The sequence below is a fragment of the Danio rerio genome, chromosome 18 (genome assembly GCF_049306965.1).
Source record: "Danio rerio strain Tuebingen ecotype United States chromosome 18, GRCz12tu, whole genome shotgun sequence".
Taxonomy (NCBI): domain Eukaryota; kingdom Metazoa; phylum Chordata; class Actinopteri; order Cypriniformes; family Danionidae; genus Danio; species Danio rerio.
In genome coordinates, this window is record NC_133193.1 from 3,060,043 (window position 1) to 3,075,000 (window position 14,958).

The 14,958-nt window shown below is 37.3% G+C and overlaps 1 protein-coding gene and 1 long non-coding RNA gene across 8 annotated transcripts in view; one reads left to right on the forward strand and one right to left on the reverse strand.

Annotated features, from left to right (window-relative positions):
* Positions 1-57: 57 nt before the first annotated feature.
* LOC141378787 (uncharacterized) lies at positions 58-4,605 on the reverse strand. The gene is made up of 2 exons (XR_012394138.1): positions 4,347-4,605; positions 58-2,914 (listed from the first exon to the last, which is right to left on the reverse strand). It is a non-coding gene; the product is annotated as an uncharacterized lncRNA (long non-coding RNA).
* Positions 4,606-4,684: 79 nt separating this feature from the next.
* ccpg1 (cell cycle progression 1) overlaps positions 4,685-14,958 on the forward strand; it is a 30,066-nt gene continuing 19,792 nt past the window's right edge. For 6 of the 7 annotated variants that reach the window (XR_012393554.1, XR_012393553.1, XR_012393552.1 and 3 more), the window contains exons 1-5: positions 4,719-4,839; positions 6,162-6,232; positions 7,850-7,934; positions 10,025-10,107; positions 13,032-13,221. Coding sequence is in view for 4 of the 7 variants with exons in the window: in XM_073928783.1 (XP_073784884.1) it covers positions 6,173-6,232; positions 7,850-7,934; positions 10,025-10,107; positions 13,032-13,221 (418 nt within the window). In the remaining 3 variants the exon portion in view is untranslated. 7 annotated transcript variants of the gene reach the window in all.

Here is a 14,958-nt window from a genome sequence, read left to right on the forward strand (position 1 = left end):
TATACCACTATAAATGCATAATTGCACCAATCAATCTACGCCGATAGACATGGTGAGTGTAAAATAGGTGTTTGTTTCAACATTTAGGCTAAAAGTAAAGTCAAATTAGCTGCATAGTTTGTATAGTTTGACCTATGTAACCTCTGAAATGGCTAATCAGAGGATACTGTTGGTCAGAATACACAAAATATTACACAAAACACTAAAAAATTAAATGTTTAATTATTAAAACAGATGTCATTTAAATAAATACATTAGATTGACTGTGATGCAAAAAATAACATTGCCGAAAAAGGTCGGCCCCCCTGATCGTCAATGTCTAATTCGCACCATGGTTAGAAACATCAGTGAAATGTTACAACCAAATACTCAGCATATTTAAAAAAAATATATATAAAAATATATATTTAAAAATCTAAATAACGTTACATCTCACCCCAGGGTGTGTTAAAACGGGACCTATTATGCTTTTATTAAAGCAAAAGTTACCAAAAAAGCACAATTTGGATCAAAGCCTATAAAAGGGCAGTTTGAAAGAGTTATAAAACATTATTTGTGTGGGATTTTGAGCTGAAACTTCACATACACACCCACACACACATCAGGGACATCATGTACTTATTTTACATCTTGTAAAAAGGGACATAGTAGGCACGCTTTAAAACTATATTGTACGATTTCGCTTCTCATGTTTGACATGTTTTCATTCCTTCTAAATATTCTGAATAATTCTATTTATAAATGACTAAAACTGCAATATTCGAGTGTGAAAGAAGAAAACCAGTTTGACGATACACTCACCGGCCACTTTATTAGGTACACCTGTCCAACTGCTCGTTAAAGCAAATTTCTAATCAGCCAATCACATGGCAGCAACTCAATGCATTTATGCATGTAGACATGGTCAAGATGATCTGCTGCAGTTTAAACTGAGCATCAGAATGGGGAAGAAAGGGGATTTAAGAGACTTTAAACGTGACATGGTTGTTGATGCTAGACGGGCTGCTCTGAGTATTTCTGAAACTGCTGATCTACTGGGATTTTCATGCACAACCATCTCTAGGGTTTCCAGAGAATGGTCAGATGAAGAGGAAATATTGATATTGTTGAGGTCAGAAGAGAATGGCCAGACTGGCTCCAGCTGATAGAAAGGCAACAGCACTCGTTACAACGGAGGTCTGCAGAAGAGCATCTCTGAACACACAACACGTCCAACCTTGATGCAGATGGGCTACAGCAGCAGAAGACCACACCGGGTGCCGCTCCTGTCAGCTAAGAACAGGAAACTGAGGCTACAATTCACACAGGCTCACCAAAACTGGACAATAGTAGACTGGAGAAACGTTGCCTGCTCTGATGAGTTTCCATTTCTGCTGCCACGTTTGGACGGTCAGGTCAACAACATGGTTGGCATCAACAACATGGAAGCCTGGATCCATCCTGCCTTGTATCAGCAGACTGGTGGTGGTGGTGTAATGGTGTGGGGGATATTTTCTTAGTACACTTTGGATTAGAGTATTGTTGCTGACCATGTCCAATCCTCTATGACCAGTGTACCCATCTTCTGATGGCTACTTCCAGCAGGATAACGCACCATGTCATAAAGCCTGAATCATCTCAGACTGGTGTCTTAAACATGACAATGAGTTCACTGTACTCAAATGGCCTCCACAGTCACCAGATCTCAATCCAATAGAGCACCTTTGGGATGTGGTGGAACGGGAGATTCACATCATAGATGTGCAGCCGACAAATCTGCAGCAACAGTGTGATGTTATCATGACAATATGGAGGAAAATCTCAGAGGAATATTTCCAGTATCTTGTTGAATCTATGACATGAAGGATTAAGGCAGTTCTGAAGGCAAAAGGTGGTCCAACTATTAGGTGTACCTAATGTAGTGGCCGGTGAGTGTACATGTTCACCACTAGATGGTAATATTGGACAAGCCATAGTACAATTGCATCATTTAATTTACGACATTACTATAATGTGGGAATAATTTCAGATATGATTTGTCTCTAAATGAATGAAAAGGATGACTAAACAGTTCATGTTAAATACAGTATTGCTTTTGCATGGCTGATTAATGACTAATCAACATAAAACTAGTCTAAAATAATGCAGTTTAAGTAAAAATAATTAACAGTTTTTTTTATTCATATTTTTATTCTAATATAAATACATTGGGTTTAAAAGAATTCAGCTAATTTCTGGGCCAGTATGTGGTAATAATTTGTACAGTAATAATGACAAATTGTAGCTCTTCCCAACAGGGCAAACCCGCAACAATCAAGAATTACTTGCTGCCAAGGCTTTGCAATCAAAAAACGTGATTATAATGGGACAAAAACAGCCACCAACATAACGAAAGGGCAGTAAATTTACCCACAGCATTTTCCCAAAATATGTGCATGTCAAAATAAGATTTGCCACCAAACATCATTCCAGTTGCTGAAACAGAGAAAGAAGTGGACCAATTAAGAGTGAATGAAAACAACCAACAGCATACAAGAGTTAATTCATTAGTTTTTCCCAGTGTAGATATACTCAAATGAGCCCTGCAGGTGTGTTTTGGTCACTGTCCTTTAAACAGAGCTTTGTAATTGGGGATGTAGAGATGACTGTGGTCAAGGCTGGTGTTAAATGAGTTATCCTGGAACATCCCGCACAGTCCCAGGTGCTGCGAGAAGGTCTGGGAGATGGGGTGATAGGAACAGGGTGAGGATTCCAGCGTCGCGGGTCGAGCGCCGTAATCACTGGATGTAGTTTTAAACATCAGGCTGTGAGGTCTGGACAGTGCTGGATCTCCATCTGACTCCTGAGATCCTGCTCTCAGTGTGCAGGAGAAAACTGGGTTTCCAGGATTCGCACATGGAGGCTGATGCGCAGAGTTCGACATTGTGATTGCAGGCTGGAAGTAATACAGGTGAAGTCAAAATTACAGCCCTCCTGTGAATTTATTTCCCAAATGATGTTTAAGAGATTCAGAAATTTTTCAGTGTTTCCTATAATATTTTTTCTTCTGGAGAAAGTCTTATTTGTTTTATTTATTGGAATAAAATCAGTTTTTAGATTTTTGAAACCATTTCAGGTCAATATTATTAGCCCCCTTAAGCAATGTTTGCTTTCTGATTGACTACAAAACAAATCACTGTTATGCAATGACTTGCCTAATTACCCTAACTTTTTATATAATTTTATTTTTTATTTCTTCTATAAGTACAAACTAGTTCTACTTAGAGAAATTGTACTTAAAAATAAATAAGATTTTGTTAAATGCCCTACTTATTTACTTGATTTAGTCATTTAAATTCCAAGTTATTTTAATACAATATTTGTTAAATAAATATTTATTTATTTAAATCACAATGGATTTATGTTTAATCCTTTTTTATTATTTTATTTTTATTTACTTTTTACTCAAATTTTTTTTTACATCTATCTATCTATCTATCTATCTATCTATCTATCTATCTATCTATCTATCTATCTATCTATCTATCTATCTATCTATCTATCTATCTATCTATCTATCTATCTATCTATCCATCCATCCGTTAGTCCGTCTGTGTATCCATCTATTTATGTATCCATCCATCCATCCGTCTGTGTATCCATCTATCAATCTCTCTGTCTATGTATCCATCTATTTATCCATCTATTTATATATCCATTTATGTGTCTAGCCATCCGTCCATGCATCCTTTCATCAATCTTATCAATCTGTCTGTCTATCTATATATCCATCTATGCATCCATCTAGCCGTCCATCCATTCATCCGTCCGTCCATCCATCCATCTATCTATCTATTATAGATCAATGTTGTTTTTAACTCTTATTAGAAGTTCCAAGGGTTCAGTCAAAGCAGGGTGAATCAGCTTTCAGCCACTACGCCCCCCGCTGCTGGAATCAGCTTCCAGAAATGATCAGATGTGCTCCAACATTAGGCACATTCAAATCAAGACTGAAAACACACCTGTTACTGTGCTGCGTCCGACAGATTGCACTATTATGTTTTTCTCTTCTTCTTCATTCTTTTATATCACATTTTACCTGTTTTTATTTTTTTAAACCATTTTTATTATTTGTTTTTATTTTTATTTTACTTGTTTCTTTTCTATATAAAGCACTTTGAATTGCCACTGTGTATGAAATGTGCTATATAAATAAACTTGCCTTGCCTTAACAATTTGATATTATATTTCTATCAGTTAATTTTAATATTCATCATTTTAGATGCATTAACGTTATTTATTTAGCATATACTGATGTTTTCTTCCACCTCATGTGTAATATAAAATAGTGAAAAATAAATAAATATGAGGAAGTAAATGCAGCTTACCAGTTTTACGGCGAGAGCTGACTTCTTTAAACGCCGCTTGTGTTGTAGTTACGTCTCTATGGTAATGACTGGTTACAGCGCGTGCGCACAAATTAAAGTCCAAAAAACTAACATATCAACTTTCGACCGCCTAGATTTGTTCGGAAATTATATTTAACCTTAGGAATCGTTATTAAACCGATTAAACTTTGTTATCAACCACGCATACAAAGATAGTTTACAAATTCCGAGTCACTCACAGGACGCGTGACCCCGCTAAGATGGAGTCAAAGGGAAATGTAGTTTTTGGAGTCCAAGAACGTTAGTGTGGCAAGCACGTATAAAACTACAACTTCCATACATCGCCCATATTGCAGCCGCCGCCGTGTTGTTATTCGTACGGTGTGATGTTGATGTTTTGGCTCTGTTGGAGAGGCGTGACGTTTAATGCTAGATTTGCACAGAGGACATTTGCCTTCTTCCCTTTTCCCGCTGCAGTTTACTTTTAATACAGGTAAGGACTGCAAACGAAGCTTTTTGTGCAGTTTAAAGTCAGAATAAAGCGGAAGCAGGACCGATGGATTCATTCATATTGTTGTGTATTTAGTTATTTATAGTCAGTTTTTTTACGTTCATCTCTAAACTCCAGCGTTAAAGCTTACATGAGGAATCAAATGTTAAGTTTGGGCGCGATATTCGGGTGGATATTAAAATAACAAGTCTTAATTTTACATTTTGGAGTCTCTTGCTAAGGTTTTATTAGCCTAAAATAGGATTTAAACTGTGACGTAATGTTGCCATGTATTAGTCTGCAGGGGATAGCACATATTATCACACTTCATGGAGTCATAAACAGTTTTCTGCATCATGCATACCAGATTTGCTCTGTATATCGGGTTATAACAGACTGTTATAAACATACACAAACAAAACAATAACTTTCTTTAAAAATAATGCATCTCAATGTGTTAATTTTGCACTTATTAGGTTTGTGTGTTAAGTGGATGTTGTAAGATATGTGCAATGACCGTGTTCTTCTGATTTTTTTAGACGATCCGACAAACCAGAGTGGGTTATTTTTGTTGTCACTTCCTGAAAAACAAACCAATGAAAGTACCAGATGATAGTTTTGATTCAGGACTGTGGTATTTTAAAGAAGCTCTAAATTAGATGCCCTCACATTTTTTTCTAAATTTACATGCAGCTTCTGAGATTCAGTGAACTCAAAATGGCATATGGGTTTAAATGCATTTTGCATGAAGAATTAATATAAAAACATGTTAGTTGTTAGTGTATTGAGGTTAAAGTTGGTTTTATATTCACATATTCAGACTTTCTCAATAATATAATTTCAGAAAACCATTCTTTGCCAATTGTAAATAGCGAAATTATATTAGCAGCCAATGACTAACAAACTACACCATTGCTCACAGTCAATTAAATAGTGATAATATTGCTTTATAGTCATACTTGCACACAATTTCAGACCAAATATTTGATGTAGCATGGTAAACAATATAGGGAGTTGTCACTGAACGAATGTGCGAATATAAAACCAACTTTACCTCAATTGTTATTATCTCTAACGCTTGTTGTTTATGAAGACTTCTATTCGCATGACTTCTGCAAACACAGAATAATCATTTACCAGTGACAGGGTCAGCCTGACATTTCCATCCCATGTTGTAGCATTCAGGTAGATGTCATTGCATTGCTGAAGATAGCAACAGATGAGAGCCGAAAGTGTGCTGAATTTGCATTGTGTGTTTTGCAAATGTGTTTATTTCCTTCTGAAAATAACAGTCCATCATTCTGTTGTTTACTCTTGTTTTCTAGCTGGCTGAGAGATGTCTGAAAGCTCCAGTGACACGGAGTCGTCCTGCGGATGGACCGTCATTAGTAATGAGGTGATTAGGGTTTCATTGTACGGATCATTCACTTCTGTTTAGGTTGACCTGTACTCTCAGTACAGATGCACTTTGGATGATTTTTTTTTATTTGAGCAAAGAATTTGGAATATACTTGAAACTTGGGCTGCACAAAATATCGTTTCAGCATCGATATCACATTATGGGCCCTATCATACACCCGGCGCAATGTGGCGCAAGGTGCGGCGCAATACTTGTTTGGTAGTTTCAGCTTGGCGTAAGAGTCGTTTTGAGGCGTTGCGCTACGCTGTTTAAATAGCAAATGCATTAGCGCTCATATGTGCGCCCATAGGCGTTCTGGTCTAAAAAGGAAGGTGTTCTGAGGTGCACTGCTGGCGTGTTGCTATTTTGAGAAACTATAATAGATTTTTCATTAGACCAAAACTAACCCGGTCTAAACTCCAGCGCAGAGTTGCGCCTCGCTTACACACTGCTTAATACACACAAAAGAGCAATAGGCAAATATCTTTACATATGAAAAAATGTAAATATTAAGGATATATATAGGATATAATAAGAATAGATATAGAATATAAATATAAAGGATTAAAATATTACAAAACATATTATTTTCTAGCCTACATAAATATGAAAAATCACTGCTTTTATGTCTTCCTCATCTCGGGAGACTTTTTCAGTTCATTCATAACAATTTGCTTTAGTATAATGTTATTATTATTAGCAGTATTATTTATTATATCCATATTTATATTTGTTTTATGAAAAACAAGCTTAGATTTACCCACCTGTCAGGTTTTAGACCATATGGGGCACAGAGCATGTGTTTTAGGATATAACTCACGTTTTTGAGCACACTTCATTATTATTGTTCATTTATTCGTTTGCTGGAAATTAGAACTGAATTTAGAAATAGTTTTGAAACGAATATTTGTGCTTAACAAATGCAATTAATTATTTATAGACTAATTGAGGTCTGTGCGTAAAGGTTTCCCTATCCAAGAGCGAAAGTGAAAGTAGATCCATTATCTCTCATTCTCACGCAGTAGATGCTCTGTTTAATTGTATTCTGTTAATAAACTGTAAACTGTTTGCAGAGTATATGCCGAAGCATGCTAACAGGACTTTTAATTTGCCAGTGACCTGGGTTAATCGTTTCCGGTGAACTGTATGCCAATGCAAAATGTGAAACTCGATATAAAGTGGGTCTCAGATCGTACAAGAAGCACTGCATTAAATGACATTTCCCCCGCCATGTCTTTATAATATGAGTATTTATTTTACCCCAGTATATTCAATAGAGCTTCTGCGCTAGCCTGCCGATTCTGACAGGCACGTGCGAGTAAACTGCTTTTTGTCTCGTTTTACACTAGAACAACTAAATGAATGCCGAAGTCTGTTTAACTGAATGTATTTGAATTACATTACAACATCGATGCTGTAAAAAGAAACGTATAAGATGAAAAAAACTTATAATAACATTATCAGTATGGGAAACACACTAGCTCGGCGTATACCCCATTGAATTTAATACCGTGTGTTAATAATTGCTTTTTATTGGATAATTAAATTTTTTTGGCTGAACTATTACTTTAGGGTATAATAACCTTGCTGTCTGTGTGTGTGTTTGTGTTATAGGGATCGGATATTGAGACACTGGGGCCGGATAATGCTGGCGAGTGTGAGGATGGAGTGGTTAGCCTGCCTTCACATGTTCCCGATGGTAGGGATGTCACCATTTGTGCCATCTTTAATTAATATACACAAAACTATATGGCTATTCTTCTGTGTATGTGATGGAAACACATGTACTGAATAAACTCCAGCATGCGCATCAGTAAAGAGATTGAGTTTGAACAGAGGATGATCAGATATAAAAGTGCTTGCAAAGTTTCTAGCACATTGTAAAACATCTGAAATGTAGCTTTGCTCTTTTCTAAAAGCCCTCAGCTAAAGTCTGTCATCACAGTGCTTCAGTGTTATTATTATTCTATTGTTATTCCCTCCAGGACTGTCTTGAGCATCTGTCTGTGCTCCCAAAGAGCATCTCACACCTCCAAAAGCCACCGCATTGCATTCATGGTGTTTCATCCTTGACTTCCTAGGCACAACTCATTTATTAGAGAATATAAAAACACCATAGTGGCTTTTCCAGATGCACTAAACTGATATTTGCTCCAGTTTCTCAGGAAGTCAGGACTTTGTTCACCTTCACTCTTTGGATGGAAATGCTGCTTTATTTACAAATGTTTTATGCCAGGGGTGTCCAAACTCGGTCCTGGAGGGCCAGTGTCCTGCAAAGCTTAGTTCCAACCCCATTAGACACACCTGGGTCATACCTGTCAACCCTCCTGTTTTTCCCGGGATTCTCCCGTATTTTACAGTTCTATCCCGCTATCATCCCGTAACGGTATTTTCCCATGTGTCTCCCGTATTTTCTGTCTTCCTCTGAAGGGTGGCAAATAAACATTTAATAGTCAAGCCTCCCTACATGCAATCCATACAGCCGAACCACTAGGGGCCGCCCCTTGCTCTTAAATGTGAGTCTGTTCTGTGCTTTCGCTTTGTTTAGGCAGGAAAACACTTTGAAATAAACATAAAAACGGCGCGATTCCCTTCCTTTTCATTTCAAGTGTCGTCTCCCGTTCATTTGCAATCATCTAAACCAGGGGTGACCAACCCTGCTCCTGGAGATCTACCTTCCTGCAGATTTCAGTTTCAACAAACACACCTGCCTGTAATTATCAAGTGCCGTTCAGATCCTAATTAGTTGTTTCAGGTGTGTTTGATTAGGGCTGGAGCTGAACTCTCCAGGAAGGTAGATCTCCAGGAACAGGGTTGAGCACCCCTGATCTAAACAGTCATATAGAGGCGCATGACTATCAGCTGACGCACTCCATATTGATAAACAGACGCTGTTTCCCAAACGGATTCTGTACTCGTGATTAACAGACATATACACATAATTAATAATATTACTATCTAAAGATGTCGATCTTGGTAAGTTGTTTTTTTTCAAACACAAGTAATTTCGTCCTTACAGAGCATAAACAGTTAGGAAAGCAATCAAATGCGTTCATTATAAAGTTAGATGTGTGCATTTTTAATGTAATCAAACGAAAAAAATCTAAATAAATCATTCATTCGTCGCTCTATAAACAGAATGTGTAAATTATAAAGTGAAGAAACGACTAATGAGATTTGATTCAGTTTCATTATAATAGCTATTAATTTTAACAAGCTGAACTGTTTGCTAATTTATTTGCTGCTGATGAAATATTATTTATTTTTTCTTTTGTAAATAATAATAATAATAAAACATTACTGACCATTTAACTGATTATTTATAATGAAACAGCTCAGTTCATTCATTCATTCATTTTCTTGTCGGCTTAGTCCCTTTATTAATCCGGGGTCGCCACAGCGGAATGAACCGCCAACTTATCCAGCAAGTTTTTACGCAGCGGATGCCCTTCCAGCCACAACACATGAAACAGCTCCAAATGAGCATATTTAGTAATGTGGGGTATTTTTAAAAGGCGGTGGGGGGAATCCCTTATTATGGCGGGCATATCCCTTATTTTCACATACCAATGTTGACAGGTATGACCTGGTTTAGCTAATCAAGCTCTTTCTAGACACATTCATGCAGGCGTGTGGAGGCAAGTTGGAGCTAAAATCTGCAGGACACCGGCCCTCGATGACAATTCACGTTATTGTATGGAAACACAGCTACTGTATGATAACCGTTTATTTCTGCACATAAAATCAAATGAATAAATGTTGTAGACAAATAATTGAATGTGTTTTCAGCCACACAGGTTGAGGAGAGTTTGGGAGAGCCTTCTCTCAACCTCACACTGCGAGCGGAGGCCACATCTGAACCTGTCAGAGAGGTACGGTTAAATCATTTGTTATAGATCTCCAAAGAGATGTTCAGTAGCATTACTGTGTTTTACTGTGTACACGTGCATAAATCACACCATGGACATTACATTAAGATGCCTAAAGGTTTAAAAAAGCCTATATATCAAAAGTAGATGGACAAATGAGAACCTTTCTGTCATAAACTAATAGTAAAGCAGCTAGTAAAAAAGCTGTGAACAGATTAAGGAATAGAGAAAAGAGCACTCTTTCATTATCAGCTGTTAGTCAGCGCCCACTCTTTTTTTTTTTCCTGGTCGTTTTGCTGTGTGCTGTATGAATGCAGACGATCTCACACGAGTCACTTTTAAAAGATGATGTAAGCAGGTCATCAAAAAAATCAAATACAGTCACAAAATCGGAATTGACCATCAGTGGCGTAGCGCAAAATGCGGAGGCCCCCCTGCAGGCATCGCTGACGGGGCCCCCTGATGAAGGGGGGGAAGGGGGGAAATACGTCATACGTCAATTTGCATATCACTGACGTCATCACGTTCTACCGTTTCTGTTTGTTTAACAGCCTGTGGTTAATAAAGGGGTATTTATAATTGCACTACACTTTATATAAGCATGTTTATTTAACTAAATTAGAATACAGTATGTCATTATAGATGTGTAGTGAATGTGCAGTAATCTCTCATATGTAATAAACTCAGACAAGTTCAGAAACTGTCACTAAAATATCTGTGATTGTGAACAAGAAAAGAATAAACGGTCCAATTAAATTGTTAAAATAAAGCGGAAGTAGATCGGTTTGACTGTACAAGGGAAAAACCTTCACACTGCCTGTGCTAAATCATTTGTCGTCGGTACGCAGAGGGGTGATCTGCTCTCGGGCTGCAGGTGGGAGAGGCTGCTGTACGAGGACTGACTGGGCCGCCTGTCAGTGCTGTGAGGCGGGGGAGGGGCCGGCGGCATCACACGCAGCTCGTTGAGAAGAGTAGGGACGGTACAGTATGGACAAATGACAGTCTAAAAAATCTCCAATAACACACAAAAAAGTCGATAGATTTGTCGCTAGGGGGGTCTGAAAAGTCGCTAAATCTAGTGACAAAGTCGCTAAGTTGGCAACATTGGCGGCAAGCAATCAGAATGAAGTAGACCACCGCTTGAGAGGTGTTCAGAGAACACAGACCTGTGAACTTTGGTTCCGACCACAGTTGTTCCCAAGAGTTTGATTATTGCGGTTGCCGGGCTTTCCATTATTGAAAATCGCGATGACGGGCCCGTCCGCTACGCTACGCCACTGTTGACCATCAAGATCTGCAGTGTAAATGCAGCCTTTACTGTAATTTGATTGTAATGCAATAATATGCACCTTTTTCATGGTGGCTCAGTGGTTTGCACTGTCACCTCACAGCAAGAAGGTCGTTGTATTGAGTCCAGGCTGGGTCAGTTGGCATTTCAGTATAGAGGTTGCATGTTCTCCCAGTGTTGGCGTAGGTTTTCTCCGGGTGCTCCGGTTTCCCCCACAGTCTAAACACATGCACTAATATGACGGTGATTTGATGCTTCACAAAAGTTGCAGACGCCTTAACCAATATCAAAATGCTTTTGTAAACATCCAGTTATTCTTTACACCGATTAAGAAACCGGCTACTATAAAACTATGACTGCTATAATAAAGAAAATCTGCTCTAACTGTAAAACTAAATAAATTGCTAAATACATGAAGAGTAAAGCATGCAGCCCACAACAAACGTGTAAAGTTATTGCCTGTCATATTTAACAAACCGTTTCCTGTTTTATGTAGTTTTGTTCAAATGGATAATTGAATATTAATCAGATGATGTCATTACGCTGCTGTGCCGTCAGCCAATCGTCGCATTGCTGATCATGATTTCGAGGATCGATAGATCTGTCCTTCACAACACACACAGCGATCTCAGATCAGTTCATCCAGACATTTTAATCTGATTCGAGAACTTTTTTGAAGAACCAAATTAGCCAGAGATCAGTCAAAGGAGATCTTCCAAATCATCTTAGATCAGTGGTTCTCAAACTGTGGTACGTGTACCACTAGTGGTACGCGGGCTTCCTTCTAGTGGTACGCGGAGGAATGCAATATGCCATGTACATGCTACATATATTTCAAAATTTATCAAAAATGATGTATATAGTATGCCATATATGACATATAGCCTATATATAGCCACATTTTTTAACTGTGCAGAGTTGTAGCTGCTTTACTGGGCCTACTACACTACTGTATTTCAATACTGCTCATTTTGGTGGTACATGGAGAGACAATTTTTTTCTGAGGTGGTACTTAATGAAAAAAATTTGAGAACCACTGTCTTAGATCATCTAAGCGAGGTACGAAGAACGGACCCCAGATGCGCCACGCAGCGCCATGCATTTTAGTATTGTAAACATAGGTTTCTATCAGGATACACACACCAGCACCACAAGTTAGTGGCTGTCCGCGGCGTCCAGCGACATGTTCGTATTTCTACCACGCCATCTAAATAGTTTAATTGTAAATAACATGCTAATGTGCGCATCTGTTCTGCGATACTTTCAGCTGTCATGTATGCGCAATGTCTTGGCGCATCTGGTTTGCGACCTGCTTTATACTTCAGTTTCTTATCAAATCTTCTGACCAATCAAAAGTTCTCTAGTATCTGACATGCCCCGCCCCTTCTTCTTAATTGCCTTTCAGTTGATGCACTAGAGCTCATCCACCCTCACTGGCTAAGCGGTGATTAAATAAAACACTATTGGCTGTTTTTTTCTTTAAAGGGGAGGAGCTACTCTATGCCCCGCCCTCTCTTGATGTGTCAGTTGAGATGACCTCAAACATTGAAAAAAAGAATGCACGTTCCAAAGCACTTCACAGGACCTTTAATAAAGTGTTTTATTTCCTTTAATGAAAAGTTTCTCTGTCCTCTCACAGGTTGAGGCTGGTGCAGAAGAGCATGTGATTCTGTGCTCCTCCAGTGACAACTCGGACATCATCACCCTTGGAGATGCTCGGGAGGCGGAGACTGAGGAGGAGCCTGTTGTTAAGAAGACGGAGGAAGCAGGAAGTGAGGATCTCGGAAGCTCTTCCAGCAGCCAGTACACGTTTAGAGAGTCGGAGAAAAGTGAGTAGAAAATGCTATGAACAACACTGCAATGCTGGAGATTAAGTTGGTTAATTAAGTGTTTATATAAAGGTGACTTTGGGTTGTGATTGTTGATGGCAGAGTATATAGTTTATTATAGTTTAGCTTATAGTTATAAAATTTAGAATAACCAGATCAGTGGTCCTTGGACGGGTATCAGTCCGCGGATCAATTGGTTCCGGGCCTCACAAAAAGTCATTAATTATTTCCGTTTTATTTATTATCTGAGTCTGAAGGATCTTTAATTTGAAAAAAACTTTTATTTTGAAAAATGATCGTATTTTCTGTTACATAATGGTCACTTGAGCGGTTAAATGTAACCCAAAAGTAGCCAAATTAGTAAGAAACAATCGTCTTTGAAAAGTTTCTTTGCTAAAAGGGGAAAAGGCCCAGTGAAGAACCCTCAAGCTGCCAAGGAATAGATCCACATCCCGTTCATCAACAACTCATGTGAATCCAGTATCTCTGTGGAGATCGCAAATGACGGATTTATGCCGCGAGCGCACCGCGAGTCACATGACAAGAACTGTCCATCATTGACCGATCCTCAGTGATAAAAAGTTTGAGGACCACTGTTCTAGATAACTGCTTCTCTGCTATCCTTGAATCTTTTAAGTGTAAAGCGCTTTGAGAATTACATTTTAAAGGCTTTATATAAAATCAATTATTACTATTATTATAGTTTATTATTTTGTGTGTATGCATTTTATTTACTGGTAAAATATTTTTCAAATAATGCTGGATGATTTATTGAAATGAAATAATTATTGTGATATGGCTTACTTAAAATAATTATAAAATGAGCAAAATGGGCTTTTTATTTCAATAAGTATTATATTTTAACAGTTTATGATCTGCCTTTTCTGTTTCTCAAAGCATTTTAAGACATATGATGAAAACGTTCAACGTTAATATTTCTTAATTAGGTTAGTATCTTTAGTTTATAATAATAATTTATAATAATTAATTCTACTATTAATAGTAGTAATTAATAATAATAATAATAATAATAATAATAATAATAATAATTGTTGTTGTTGTTGTTCATATGTTTTATTTTTTTATATCATTATTATTGTTGTTGCTGTTGTTTATTTAAATATTATTACTATTGTTAGGATTTTAATTATTATTAATATTTTATTTATATTATTATTAATATTGTTAATATAATTATGATCAATAAAAAATCATCACACTTCCTTTTGTTGCATGAAGTTTCTATATTCAGACATAAGGTAGAAAATGAGAAAGAACAGTACAGTTTTAAAAAGCAATTTTTTTCCCCAACCAAAAACCTCCTGAATGGATTATAATTACAATTTCCCAAATTTGGAAAGAGGAACTTTCCAGGTGAATCAAATGATGAAAATAAATATCTGATCTCTGTTATCTGTATTCATCATCTGCCGTTAGTCTGAAAACTCTGGGTGAATTCCAGAGCAGGTTGTAAAGGGTGTTGGGAAAGTTTCTGAATTCCCCCTAACATGCTCTGGAATTCCCAGTTCTCCCCTTTTTGTTGACCTTGTTGTTTATTTTATTATTGCATCTTGTAAAGAAATGTTTAATTTGTATATATATATATATTTTGTATTTCAGAAATGTTTTGTATCTCATAAATGTGTCTATATCTTTTAGAAAAAAAGGTTAGTTGTGAGATGCCACCAATCAGACACAAAAATCAAAATAAAGTTAAAATTCTGACATATTAATGTA